The sequence below is a fragment of the Balaenoptera musculus genome, chromosome 20 (genome assembly GCF_009873245.2).
Source record: "Balaenoptera musculus isolate JJ_BM4_2016_0621 chromosome 20, mBalMus1.pri.v3, whole genome shotgun sequence".
Taxonomy (NCBI): domain Eukaryota; kingdom Metazoa; phylum Chordata; class Mammalia; order Artiodactyla; family Balaenopteridae; genus Balaenoptera; species Balaenoptera musculus.
In genome coordinates, this window is record NC_045804.1 from 42,453,651 (window position 1) to 42,468,743 (window position 15,093).

The 15,093-nt window shown below is 38.6% G+C and overlaps 1 protein-coding gene across 4 annotated transcripts in view; it reads right to left on the reverse strand.

Annotated features, from left to right (window-relative positions):
• Nucleotides 1–1,625: 1,625 nt before the first annotated feature.
• The window catches only part of NF1 (neurofibromin 1), a 261,374-nt gene continuing 247,906 nt past the window's right edge, over nucleotides 1,626–15,093 (reverse strand). For 2 of the 4 annotated variants that reach the window (XM_036837703.1, XM_036837701.1), the window contains 2 exons: nucleotides 11,989–12,072; nucleotides 1,626–5,310 (listed from right to left, as the gene is read on the reverse strand). In XM_036837703.1, coding sequence (XP_036693598.1) covers nucleotides 5,168–5,310; nucleotides 11,989–12,072 — 227 coding nt within the window. In that variant the 3' untranslated portion in view covers nucleotides 1,626–5,167. The remainder of the gene's footprint in view (nucleotides 5,311–11,988; nucleotides 12,073–15,093) is intronic. The other 2 variants (XM_036837704.1, XM_036837702.1) reach the window with 1 other exon arrangement.

Below are 15,093 nucleotides of genomic sequence, written 5' to 3' on the forward strand. Positions count from 1 at the left end.
CTGTCCAGGGATGGAGAGGTGATCATCCAAAGGCATCCCTACTTTGATTATGATGCTTTAGCCTGGAGGGAAAAGATAGCTATTTGCAGTATAGTTGACCCTTGAACAAGGTGGTGTATAATTTATAGTCGGTCCCCTCTGCATCCGCTGTCCCTCTTCATCTATGAATTCAACCAACTACGGACCGTGAAGCACTGTAGTGTTTACTACTGAAAAACATCTGTGTGTAAGTGGACCCTTGCAGTTCAAACTCCACTGTTCAAGGGTCAACTGTACTTGAATTTTCAGCGGTCTTTAAGCCTGGTGCCCAGAGAACTCACCTGAAGCTTTACAGCCACACCAACAGCGCCCCACCCCCCCAACAGGCTCTTTCTTTCCCTCCCTCCCAGGACCCCACCCCTGGAGAGTATGCACACTCTGCCTTGGAGGTCTGGCCCAGAGCGCTGGCATGCTCTCCAGGTGAGTTTCCTCTGCTTTCTCAGTCTTTCCGTAAACAGACCAGCACTTGCCTCAGACCTGCAGGTGTCTGCTTCATGGTTTTTAGCCCTTTGTCTAACATACCAGACGCTCTTGCCCTCATAGCCATCAGCTCTGTCCTGCCCACAGGGTCTAGGCTGCATTCTTTCTCCATCTGGGAGCTGCCCACATAATGGGGTAAAGAAAATGGTAAAACTCGCAGCAGTGGAGCCATGGAAAGCGTCTGACAGTGTTTACACATGCTGTGCCCGGGAAGTTTCTGTTGGGGAGAGCTGAGAGCTGGAGAGAATTGTGGGCTCCTAATATATGCCCTCTGGTTGATCTCGGGGTGTCCTGGCATTTCTGACTGCTCATTTTAAAAGAACTAAAGTCACCTTAGCCCAGAGAACGGAGTCACCCCTCAGTTTGGCAGGCCCTAAAAAAGTATTTGATGGGGTTCAGGACATGTGACCTCAAAATATGGCACACTGAAGGAGATTGAGGAAATGGCAGAAGCAGGAAGGTTTCTCTGACCTTTCCCCTGCCATCCTCTCCTGAAACAGGTCGTAAAACCTTCACTTGAGAGGCGCCCTCCCTAACCCCGGAGAAAAGGAGCATCCTTATCTCTGAAGACAAGACAGAGGGACTTCGAGAATTGGAACAGGCCTTGCTAGGTTTCCCGCACTTCACCACACTTACCTCATAGTCTTTGACCTATCAGATTTTTACACAAATGCTCACTCTTCATCAAACCTAGGATAGAAATACTCAGGCTTAACTGTTTTTTTCGGGTCTTCTCACCTCTTTTTGAAGGCTCCTGTGTCATGTAAAATTTGTATTAAATAAATGTGTATGCTTTTCTCCTATTAATTTATCAGTTTAATTTTCAGACTCAGCCAGAGACCCCTAGGAGGCTCGAGGGAAACTTTTTTCTCCCCTATACATTTCACCAAAATTATTTTACCTTTCGTTTAGAGAGGTTCTGGAAATAGAAGGGTCCTTCCCATGGAGCGGTGGTGGTGATGGTGGTTTGAGGAGAACCCAAGACATCCTTAAAAGAAAGGAAATGGCCTTAATGTTTCAAAAGATCAGGGAGGAGTGCGGGGAAGTGAGAAAACAGAGCTGATGCATGTGAAGAAATTAAATAACTCCCCACATCTTAGAGCAGATTGAATTTACATTTTACTTAAAAAAAAGGGGAGGAGTACATACACAGGGAGGAAAATGGGACGGGAACAACAATGATCTGAAATGGATTTCTACAGTTTTCCCCTACAATGGTAGATTTTTGTCTGTTGGGCAGTATTTCTCCTGCTGGCGTACAACTGCTTACAATATTAACGAGGTTGTAGACAAGGGAACTGCCAAAGTTTGGGCCTGAATGGAAAAGAGAGGAAGTTATCATATACAATGTAAGTTTACAATACACAGCATTTTCTTTAAATGATGTAACGCAGTCGCAGGAAGAAGTTAACAGTACTAACACGAGAATAATCAAATTTTTGTTTGTTATCCATGTACAGCAACTAACTGCTTTACAAAAAAGCAAAATAATACAATATATCATCACAGGTATTTACAGTGTAGTAAATATACTTTTCTGTCAAATTTTACACAAACTATTTACAGGTGAATATACTGCATTAAAAAAAGCTGTGTGGCTGACACTAAGAGTGAATTTTTGTGTAAGTCCATTGCGTAACATTGAATAACACATGCCTCATTATGCCTGGGTTGGGGGTGGGATGTAAAAACCAAACCAAAAAAAACAGAAAAGCCAAAACAAAACTGAAATCCCCTAAAACCCACTGAGCAGGGAGGGTTGCCGGCTTACATTCTGTCTCCCCCAGGACATCCGTTCATGGGGGTGGCAGCTGGCTGTTCTCTGTGGCGTCCTCAGCCCTGGCCCAGGACCTGCACAGAGCCGGCACCCAGTAACGGACAGGTGCTGAGTGGATGCAGGACAGAGCACTCGCCACTTCCCCCAAAGCTAGTGAACTGGGTCTCGGTGCTGGCAAACAAGGGCACACCCCTGGGACAGGGCAGTGATAAAACAGGGAGATCATGCATGCCAAAAAACATGGTGAGTTAATGTTTTCCTTTTTAAAAAGTCAGGGGAAACATCCACAAACCCCAAACAAATTACTTTATAGAACTTACATCCAATTATGCAAAATGGGCAAACTACTATGAACTTCAGAATTTCTTGTGCAGGTTGTAAGTATGAGGCCTAAAAAACAGTTTCATTTCTCAGAGGAAGCATATTGGTGAGAGATTTATCTCATGTGCATCTCAGTTTCTTGGAAAGCTAGATTTTCCTCAAAAGTCAGAAGTTCTTCAAACAAGGTAAATCTTAAACCTTAATAAGTTTTCAAATTCCCAGGATGTACTGGTAAGAAGTATTTTTGCAATTCAAAGAAGGCTCAATTTTGATTTGTGCAATGCAGATCATTAATTTCATGAGGTACTTCAAGTGAATTCATCCATTCATTACACTAGAGGGAAATAACGAATAAATTTAAGACACAGCATACCTTGGAAAACTTGTTTATGGAAAGATCAATATTTTTAACGGTAAACCTTTGGAAGTTCCTCTATTTTGATAGGAGAAGCAAAATAGCATAACACTACCCACTGTCATTGCACCAAACCAACAACAAAGAGGGAAAAACATGGAACCCAAATGATTAAAGGCTCGCATCTGCCTTTTATTCCAGGAGCCAGGAAGTTGTGATGCCCACCCCAGAAGCTCTGGGGTGTGGGGGAACGTGGACCTTACCAGCAGCTTGGCATCCTTGGCACCGGGCTGTTAATGATCTGTTTCTAAACTCAGCTCTAGTCTTAATTCCTTATCGTCTCAGTTGCTCTGTTATTATAAACATTCTATTCTAATGAAGCGTCTACAATAGTTAAAAACAAAAGTTTAGTTAATTGCACCTGTCTTCAATATTTCCCAACAATTCAGTGTCAAAATAACTATTAACACTAAGGTTTTTTTCATTTTGGCTAACGGTTCTTACTTTCCCCAGGACTGTAAACAAATTAAAAAAATTAAATTCTTGTTATTTTCTGAATTATCAAAAGCAATTTTATTTACATTAACATATTACATTGTTACTGTGTGGATAAATGTGAAGTGTGTTATATTATTAAAATCAGAACATTTAAATGTACCATTGATTTAGCTGTGGAATTTAATTTACTGAAATCCACTCATGAAATAGCACTTCAGGAAACTCCCCCTCCCCTAGGTTTCTTCTTCTCTCCCAAAGCCATTACACCTTAACATATAAAGGGAACCCAGGAATAGGGGGATAATATCTTCTTGTAATAAATATGGTTTAGTCCTAAATTGGAACATCCAGATACTAATATATTCACTGAAGTCAAATTATTTTGCACACTGCAGGTACCACAAAGAAATTGGATCTGCATTACTATGGAAATTCCAATGCCATGATAATCCATACCATTCAGTATAGCAGCAACTCTTAAGGTCCCCTATTGTCGTAATAATGCAGGTTGACCAGTCTTTTCACAGTGATTAAATGCAATTCTATCATATAGAACCCGAATGTTTTTGCTGAAGAGATTCCTGATTTTTTTGGAGGGGAGAGGAAAGATTACAAGACATTTAAAATACATCTCATCAAAAATTTTTGATAATATACACCACATTCTATGTTTCTGGGAAAATTATTAAACAAGATAAAAGCATCGTCTACTCTAATAGTCACGTACCATTCCATTTTGTATGGAGCTAATGCAACCATCTACGGAAATTACCTCCTAGGAACAATTTGCAACACTTTGTTCACTGATTACCCTGCTCGGAATTATTTAGGAAAGAAGAAGAGGAGGGGAAAAATGTATAATTACTATACTTAGTATAGTTTTGGCTTACAAAAACAAAAAACGACTTTTAGCATATTTAAAGATTAAAAGATAATCAACTGGAGAAAAATATAAACTAGTTTGGATGACTGAGTTTGGATAAGGCCTCAGAACTCATCTCTTTAATTCAGTAATGTTAAGATACATGTGGTTACGCTTATTTTCCTGTAATTATTGCTAATACTCAAGTGTTAGTATTTCTTAAGAACCCACTACAAAATACTAAATCCCTCCTCCCCCACCCCCCAAAGTACCTCGCCTGTGGCTTTATGGTATGAAGTCACTGAGGCTTGACCGCTATGGTTCTTCAGTTTTGTAAGGTAAAAAAAAGTCCACAGCTAAAAGTCAGATTAAACATACTGGGGTTATAATATTATTTCTCCCATAAACTTCTATCTTGAAAAGTGTGTAAATAAGACTAACACTTTACTTTGTATGTTGAAGAAGGGGAAAACATAGAAGGCAGAGCTCTGTGCAAATGGCTTTCATAGCTGGCCAGTAGTAGCAGTATTCAAGAAATCATCCTCTCTCACAACTGGGATGTTCTCAGTTCAAGTGTCCTGACCTCCCACTTTCTTTGCAGTTGTTCTGAACACTTGCTTAAACCAGACAAACCAAAAGTAGAAGAAAAAAAAGTTAAAGAAAAAAGCAGCATTAACTTTAGGCAACGCTCCAAGAGTTGATCATCTGGCAACATGGCAGACTGGATGGGCTCATTATAAAACATGAAGTGCAGCATCACAGCACGGTGGTGAGGGGTCACTAGTGAAGAGCCCGTATAAGTCAAGTCTGTTTGAAAAAGGAAAGAAAGAAAGCTTCACACGATCTTCTTAATGCTATTACGTTTGAAACTGCCAGCGCTTCTTTGCTTCTGCACCTGGCTTGCGGATCCATGACGAGTTCGCCCACTGTTACAGTGCCCAGTGGTAGGGGAGAGTTCAACATTCTCCTTGTCGATTCCTGGAGAGAAACAGAGCAGCCAGTTACCCCCTCTCCTGTGGTGTTAAGCTCCAGGATTGAATCTCACGATTTGTATACGAGATACAACCTGGTGTATTGTTTTTGCCTTCATTTTAATAGTCAGCTGCTAGAGTGTTTACAAAGATCTTGTCACACAGAAAACCTCACACTTTGTTAAGCAAAATTTGCTATCGTGGCAGAAAAATAGCATAAGGAAGAAAAACAAAACAAAACAGAGAAGTTGCAAGGAAAAGCTAGAGGCAGGCAGGCTTGAGCTGAATGAAAGGCTAGCAGCCACCAAAGACTGGAACGCCTTCCTCCAAATCATACCAGAAGCTTCCAGCAGAGGTCAGCTTCTAGCCACGTAGCCTTACTGGTGTTTACACACAGAATATATTCTGTAGTTGCAGAAGGTACAGAAATTCGTCATTTCAAAGAAAGGCAGATGCTTTTTATTTTTTAAATCATAGTGCCTACCCCAAAGGAACTCAAATATTTACTGAGAAAATAATATATCACAAAGGTCATACTGTAGAATTTTTGCTTTGATCTTCTTTTCAACTCTGGCAAGTCATTTTTTGTTCTGCACCTTAAACAGAGGCCATTTATTTCTCTCATGGAGGAGATTAAACCTCCTCAAACTGGGCCCTACAATGTATTTTTATAAATAATCTAATTAGTAACTTCATAAAAGTAACTAGAAGCAAAAACAAGGTATTTTTTACTCATCAGATTAGTAAAGATTACAAATTAGACAGGTGACAGAATAGTGGTTACCTCTGGGGAAGAAGTGACTGGAAGGGGGCATGAGGATGGTTTCTTGGGGTGCTGGCGATGTTGTTTCTTGATCTGGATACCGGATTTTTAAGTATGTTTACTTCTTAAAAGTTCATTAGGTTGTAAATTTATAATCTGTGTGCTTTTCTGTCATACTTCAATAAAATTTACTAAAATAATTAGACCGATTATACCCACCTTTGACATAACTATTGGTAGGAAAGCAAAAAGTATTTTAGCAATTTGTATCAAAATGTAAAGTACTGGGACTTCTCTGGTGATGCAGTGGTTGGGAATCTGCCTGCCAATGCAGGGGACACGGGTTCGAGCCCTGGTCCGGGAGGATCCCACATGCTGTGGAGCAAATAAGCCCATGCGCCACGGCTGCTGAGCCTGCGCTCTAGACCCCGTGAGCCACGACTGCTGAAGCCCGTGCGCCTGGAGCCTGTGCTCCGCAATGGGAGAGGCCACCGCAGTGGGAGGCCCGCGCACCGCAACGAGGAGTAGCCCCTGTTTGCCACAGCTGGAGAGAGCCCGCGTGCAGCAACGAAGACCCAACGCAGCCAATAAATAAAAAAATAAAAATAAAAAAAAAAAGTAAAGTACTGATTGATATTTACTGATACAGAAAAATGACTATAATTTTGGATTAGGGGGAAAAAATCCACATACAGGGGAAAATAAACAAATAAACAAACAAAAAGGCTGGGAAAACATTTGCCAAAAAATGTTATCTCTGGATGGTGTGATTTCAGGTAATTTTTACTTTCTTTTTTTTTTTTTTTTTTGGCTGAGCCACACGGCTTGCAGGACCTTAGTTCCTTGAAGCCATGCCCCTTGCAATGGAAGCGTGGAGTCCTAGCCACTGGACAGCCAGGGAATTCCCTACTTTATTCTTATCTGTACCATCTGAATTTTAAAATAAACAGTAAATTTGAGAATGGAAAAATTTCTATTTTTGGACAAAAAATAGTACTTCAAGTCAAAAAGTATTTATGTTCCTGAAAATGTACATAGACCCACACATCTGTTTGTTGGTTCTTGAACGGGAAATGATCTGTGATGACCTGCTTCTAGGAGCCACACATCTTTGTTTGGATTCAGCCTTGAATTCAACTCAGAGTATGAGGCATCTACAGGCACACGGTCTGGTTTACACAGGCTCCATAGAGGTTTGCTGTCTTGAGCTTATCAGAGGAACACAGGCATATGAAAAAGTGCACTGGGCTGGGAGTGTGAGTGCATCATTAAAAATGTCAGCAACACCTCTCCAGGAGGCAAGCATAGTGAACCCACTCTTGAATCTGTTCCAATCTAATCCTACGGGTAGAAAGATAAACGGAAGAAAATACACTGTGATGTTCAAAGAACTTTTCTCTGGGTCGCAGAATTCTGGATGATTTTTATTCTCTTCTGCATATTTATTTGCATCTTCTCTAGAGCTTTTTAAAAAAAAATAACAAAATTGAAAGGAGACTGCTCATCATCCCTTGAATGTGCCTTGAACTCTGTAATGTGTGTTTGTGCAGCTCTTTCAATTGCCTTACCAATCTCTACAAGATAAAATGCAACCCGTATTTCTTCTCATCTTGTTTCTTTCATGATGCGTTCTCCTGTCTCTTGCCAGAACTATTTTCTCCCTCCCCTTTTTTCTGCCTGTTTTTATATGGCATTTATATTTTGCCTATATTATCACAACTTGTGTATATGTCATACTTTCTCTACTAGAATAAAAGCACCTAGAAGGGCAAAGATCGTTCATCATTCATTTTTATTTTCCTATAAGATCTAGTTGACGACTTTTTCAACAAACATTGGTTGAACTGATGTTTCCATTTTTAAATGTGATGGCTGCAATTCAGAGCCAAAAAGCATGCAACCCCTGATCTCCAGTGGGGTGGCGCCATATTTTTATTGGAAAAGACAAAAGTTTTTTTTAGCTTCTCCCATCTGAAGTGATCATGAACTTGTCTGAGTATTTGACTTTCCATTTCCTCAAATTTGCATGTGGCCTACAAGTTCAAGTCCAATAGTTCCTTATCTAGGTTTATTTCCTTAATAGGAAATAAGATTCGGGCAAAACTAGAACTTTAAAGATAAGGGTTTGAAACAACCAGGGGATGGTCATCAGGAGGGACACAGTGTTGATGACCACTGGAGGGCCAGTGGCCCTCTGCCAGCAATCTTCCACTCTGGGGCTCTTTCTTGTGTGACCACCTTTGGTGCAGCCTTGCCACTGCTGGACTATGGCTCATTCTGGGGGTGTGGGGGGGGAAAGCAGTCACCACGCTGCAAGGTAGCAAAGCTTCTATCTGAGGACAAGGGCCTGTTCAGTTTAATTCTTAAGAATTAAAATTATATAAATTATAATCAGAGTAAGTCACTAGGGTGAAGGTTTTTCTTCAAAGACATACTAAGAATATTCCATTTCCTGCTTTGTTAAGCAAGTGACTTTCAGACCTCTAAATAAAATTTTATTGGGCTGGCCAAAAGGTTCATTCGGGTTTTTCCATAACGTCTTATGGGAAAACCCGAATGAACTTTTTGGCCACCCCAGTAAATGTTAAGGGTAAGAGCAAGCAATAAAGTTTTACACATACTGTGACCTCAACTACATAAAGAAAAGAAATTGGAAGGAGATGCACCAAAATGTTAATAAACAGTGATTATCTTAAGAGTGGTGGGATTACAGGTGATTTTTTCTTCTATTTTGCTGAATTTTAAAATTTCTTCCCTAATGAGCATATGTTCCTTTTAATTAAAAATCTTAAAGTATCACTGACCTAGGACTGTCACTGATAACCCAAAGCTTCAATGCTATGTGAGAGGCTGATGTCCCACTTTTACTCAATTTTCATCTCAATTCATTACCTGTTTTTGTGTATATGTTTTCTTCCTACTTAGTGACCCAACCCTACAAGTCACACACAAGTAAATGTGGCATGATTGTGATTCCTAAGTTCAACTTCACAGCAAAGGTGTTTTATTTAAGGATCTAAGGAGAAGCTGACATAAAAATCTTGGAGGTTTTTTTTAAAAAATCAATTTAAAAAAGCATTATATATATACCAAAAAATAGCACCTTGAAAAAAGCCAGGTTAGTATGAAACAGAATGACACCAGTATCCTGGTTTTTAAGCATAATTCTCACTTTTGAGAATTTTGGCAGCATTCTTCTTTTTAACCCTTTGAAAATAAATCTAGAAACCTTTCTAGAATGTAGTGAAGGATTTGGTCTCAACATTCTATAGGAAAAACTCTCAGATTATCAGCCTGACTGCCCAATTGGAGACAGATCCTTCCTGCTTTGGTACATACTATATTTTAAGTTGGTGAGTAGACCTTGGTGCTGCACTCCTGCTCATCAAGGCTGCTTGGAGGCTTTGCATCCTGGTCTCTCTTATGCCCCTACGCACTGGCTTTCCCTTCTGACTCTCAGTGGGCACAAAAGCAGAAATCCGTGAGGTGACAGAAATCCAAAGGCCACCACCCAAGTGAAATAAAGGTAAAAACCTCTGTGGTTCTGACTTGATAGTTTAAATTCCCTTAGATATGCTGTAGTTAAGCATGCAGCCAGTTACAAACAACATGCAGGGCAGAAGAAGCTGAAGATTCTCTACAGCAGTGTATGAATAAGCACTGTGCTTCAGTGAATTGTGGTGGTTCCAGATAAAGATAAAATCCTAAATAAAAGGTGTTATTGGCCAAAATTCAGTGAACTAAGTGGGAAAAAAATTATTAGATTACACTATAGTTAAATAACATATATAAATAACTTATATATCTATTATATGTCTATCTCCTCTGCTCAAACATGAGTTCCTTGAAGGCAGGTATCAGGGTTTATTTTGACAACTAGGGATATAGTTCCAGGCTGACAAATAATTTTTTAAAAGTCCCCTATTTTTTTAAACACCAAAATGATTTCTCAAACTGGAACCTAATATTTTCATGAAATAATAAAAGGATCGAATCCCTTTTAGCTCTTGAGAAGCTGAGGAAAAATGGGTTAGGTGATTTGTGAGAAGTTTTTCAACAAAAATAAAAGACATAATAATCCAAACCTCCCACCACCTGCACAAGGCGATAGATAGTAAGTTCCCTGAATCTGCATTGCTTAGTTTATCACATATATCATATGGCAAACCTGTCAGAAAACTCTTATTGCATCTATGAGAAGGCAAAGCTGTCAGAAGGCTCATTTGTTACACATACAGTGAGGCACATCAGAAGACCCAGGTTCCAGTCTGTTTGGATCAGAACTCTTATTTGGTTTCAGTTCTTAATCTGGCAATTAAAAAATAACAGTAGACGTGCCTATTTCAAAGGATTGTTAGAAGAATCAGATAGGCTAGGTGAAGACTTTTTGCACACAGATAATTACTGCATAAATTAAGATGTTCCTAATACCTGAAAAAAAAAAAAAAGACCAAGTGAAGTGCTGAAAGGAATTTTAGAACAAACGCATAGGACTTGAATTTTATACTAGGATTTATAAAATTACTGAAGCTAATGTAAATAAGCAAGAAATATAAGTCTTCTTAGAAGAAAAGATAACTATAGCTTGTTCTTATGCTATAGTAATACATTGATGGAAACGTGTTAAATATATATTTAGAAAATTCATATTTTGAGCTAGATATACAAAAGAGTGACTATAAGAATTTTAAAAATATTTGTAATGGTCTTTCATCAATTGCTATCACCTCTTTTTCTATACAAGTCTAATCTTTCCATATACTAACTACAGAAAGGTAAAAGAAAGAAAAGGCATCTTTTATAAATTAGACATAAGTGTATCACATTTTTTTCTTCTTAGTCCTTTGAGCTAACTAAGGACCACATTCCTTTCTTTTTAACACGGGTGACAGAGTGGACAGCCAGCTTTAATTTCTACGGAAATGCTGGGGTTGGCTTTGTATCTATATTTGGGGAAAATAAATACTTCCTAAGCTAAAAACCCTTCCCCAAACCACATACCCTCCTTTCTCTATTAACTCTCCCTGGAGTTTCTTGTTCAGCTGCCTGTGTTAGTCCAGGGCTGGGACGGCATCTTCAGTGCTCAGGGGGAGCATGAACAGCTCTTTCATCGAGACAGGTCTCAGCCCTGTGGCACCGTAAGCGTCCAGACCTTACAGTAATGGCCTTACAAATTCTTTAGGTGCCTGCACCAGACTCTGCTTACAGGGATTGGTGAATGAAGTCTCATGCCATGTGCCCAGGATGAGCGCAGGGTAAGCAGTATTTCGCGCAAAGATGACAAAAGTAAAGAGTACCTTGATGAGGCAACAGCTGCATGAAAACTGCTGATTTAGAGCAAGGCAGAGAAGCTTCACAGACACAGAATGGAAGAAAAAACAAAAGTGAGTGATATCTGTAAGATTTTTAAAGGGTGAAATATGATTAGATACTGGATAATTATTATTTTCCTTGGTTTTCAGGAGGATTCTTGTTTTAATTGCTGAACTCTGACCATTAATTTCCCAAACATTACAATCTCTAAATAAATGGAAGAACTTACAATTTTACAGATAGATGTGTTTTTACCACCTTTATTAGAAGTAAGAATTTTAGTGTAAATCAAGAATTACACTAAAAAATGAAATGGAAAATTAGCAGAAGTTACACCAAGCAATTGCTCAGTTTAAAATTATTTTTCTCCCTTAAATATAGGGTAATAACAAAGAAAAAAGAAGAAAAACCAAATCAAGAATATACCAAATAAAGGTCTGGGATACGGTAAGCAGGTCCCTAAAACATTAAAACTGTTTTGGAGATTTTAAGTAGTCTCAAAATAGAGGCCTCTAAGTTTCTTCTAAGAGGGAGACATTTTAAACCTGGTAAGCACAGCGGAAGTGTGACTAAGTCTACCCTTCGGAGAAATGGTTTTGATAAACTAACCTTTTCTGCACACAGCTGTCAGCACTACTGGGTAGGAATCCTTACAACTCCTAGCTGATCCACCCGACTTCCTGGGAGGGAGGTCTGCATTACAGAAGCAAAGTGACTGAATAACTGACAGGCCTGGACATAGCCCCAAAATAAAGTGAAAGAAGTGAATTTAAGATAAAGTTCAACTAAATAGGTCTTTGCTCTAAAAAATCCATGCTCTAACACTAACAGTAAAATAAGGTGATCAAAGAAAAAAATTAAAGTTTTTTTTTTCAAGTGAAAAAACATTTAAAATAGATCACAGGCTTATTTTTGTTAAAAAATTATAAAACATGTGACCTCACATATTTTTGAGGTCAAAAATATATTATAAAACTTTTGCCGTAATTATTACCTGATTTTTCCAAACAGATGTCCCTTTGAATGATCAGAATACTTTATAGTACAAGGTACAACATAAGTACAAAAGAGATCACGAAAGAGGGCAAAATAGTTACCTGTGTATACTTTGCCACTCTTACTATTCTGAAATCTATTTGAGGGCAGGTCTCATGTCCTAGTAGCCCCTGCCACTCCCTTGGGTCTAACAGAGTCCCTTGCATGTAGTAAACAATGAATATCTGGGATAATTCACGATAAAATCTGGATTTCGGGTTATTTTCTACAGAGCATTGTAGTATTAATCTCGTACCTAAAAATCAAAGAACTTGTGTGCACAAAGAATTTGTTAAACAACATGACTCAGAAGGAAATAACCACTTTAGCTGAAACCGAATAGTGAGATCCATAGGCAAAAACTGTCAAGTCTCTGGGGACCAGTGTCTCTCTCATCTTTAAATGTTCCAGCGTACCTAGTGTATACCTACAAAATAGGTGTTCGAATGTTTACTGAATTAAATTACAGTGTGAAAAATATTAGGAGGTCTCGGTAGAGTATAAATTAAATTTTAATACACTGGAAATGAACCTATTTAATTTCTTTTTAATGAGTACTAAAATCCATATAATTCCATCTGGATTTTTATTTCTAGTATACTTGCTCCTTAATATCTAAAGAGGATACAGGAAGACTATTTGGAATGCATACTTGAAATGGTTATAAAGCACTCACAATATGGCTTTTAAAAAGGCTTCTTTGCTCATCCTGTAAGAGAGCCATTTATGGCTTGGCCTTAAGCACGACAAAGTCCCATATATAACATTTTTAGTAGATAGGTTTTATTTTCTAGTTCTAATCCTGGTTCTTCAATTCATGTCCAGCTCAGCTACACTGGACCTAAGAATGGATCGCAATATCAAATTTGAAATATTCTTATCTATCAGAGAGTAAATATTATGGATTCTCTTCAAGATTCTCATAGTGGCATGTGGGAAAATCTGAAGAGACAAAGTTTTATGTCCATTTGGCTAAGAGGACCACAGTTAACACAATTTCATATGCACTGAACTCTGAGTACAGTCCACTGGCTCCACTGATACCAAGTCAACTTCTACTAGGAGTGGGGTCAGAAGACAGTCATTTATGTAATTTTATATATGGAGTTATAAAACAATCCTTCTTGTGCTAAGGGGATAGACAAGTGGGCTATGATCATCTGTCAAGAAGACTGGATTTTCAGAGACAACTGCTTTATGTAAATGACCGCTACTTCCTCAAAAGCTGGTGACTGATGAATTATCACCAAAATTTTTACCTAAGTAAGGTTTAGTGTTTCATGGGGGAGGGCGAGGGGGTTCATGAATTTCTTATCTAGCTAATTTGACAGCAGAGAATATTGGAGACCAAAAGAAGATACAGCTTAGTGGCCGATCCTGCTAAGTACCAAAGATCTAGAAAGCAAAGTCTTGCACTGACAGGGAAAGTTTGAAGCAAAGGCTTGAGCTGTGTGCAGATCAGCAACTTTTGCTTTTTGACATAAAGAAACAGAGCTTTCACCTGGTTAAAATTCAGTAGACTAGCGCAGGCTGATGTTGGGTAATTTGATGGCAAGCCACACTTATGCTCCATTTCAGGGAGTGACACAGGGCTTCTTTAAATACTTCTGCTTAGGACTTGGCTGATGGAAGTGGGGACAGGGAAATATTCTGGTTTCTATACGACCAAATAGCGAAGCCGAAATGCTGGAGTGAGTTACGAATCTGGATTAGATTCATCACTTCTTTTAGCCCTTTGATATCAGCAAACTCAGATCCACAAAGAATTGAGGAGATAGGGATGTAAGATTACAAGGAGCTAAAGATATAAAACAGCATACCTAGTTACAAAGTATTAACCCTTGTAAGAGGTATTCCCTAAGAGCAAATGACAAAAACACAATAATTAGGTAGATAAATAAATCAGGATCCTTTCATGGAGATGAGCCCACAGTTTAGAGATACAAATGGGTTTCATCGAAGAGTAAAGTTACTACTGAAAAGATAAACTCTTTCTCTAATAACATGTAGTAAAATAATGTGGTGAACCAAAGGACATACAATTTACAATTTAGAGACAGAAAAACACCGTTATTCTACTTAATTAATTGTATTACTTTTAAAGCTTCAGTTTCTTTTGAGAATAGTCAGAGGTTTCCAGGGTGTTATAATCTATTCAAGCAGCCATCTTTGGAGAACTACTGGAGGCGACACAGTAGGTTTAAAACTGTAACCAAAACCACATATGCTATTCTTTGATTTCTCTAAACAATTCTAAATAAGAGGTTACAGAGTAGGACTACTTTTCTAAGCAAATGATATGGCTAATGTCCAATCAACACAGGACATGAACAGTTAATCAACTAGCAGAAGAACTTGTACTGGTACCTTTATTCTTAATCTGATTATTTTATTGTCTCCATCAGTGGGCAAATATGGGCAGAAATACCCCTGACAATTAGTTTGGGTTAAAAAAAAAAGTCAATGTAAAAACAACTAAACATTTTGACAGCTTTAACATCACTTTAGTAGCCCAAGAGGCAAAAGATTGGTCAAAATGAACCAAACTTTAAAAACAAGAGGATCAATATAGACAGTCTACGAATTTTCTAATTGTGATTAACTTCAGTGGTTGACTAACCCAGACGATAGAGAGCTCTACAGAAGAAAAGGAGCGGTGGACTTAAGGTAAGGCAGATG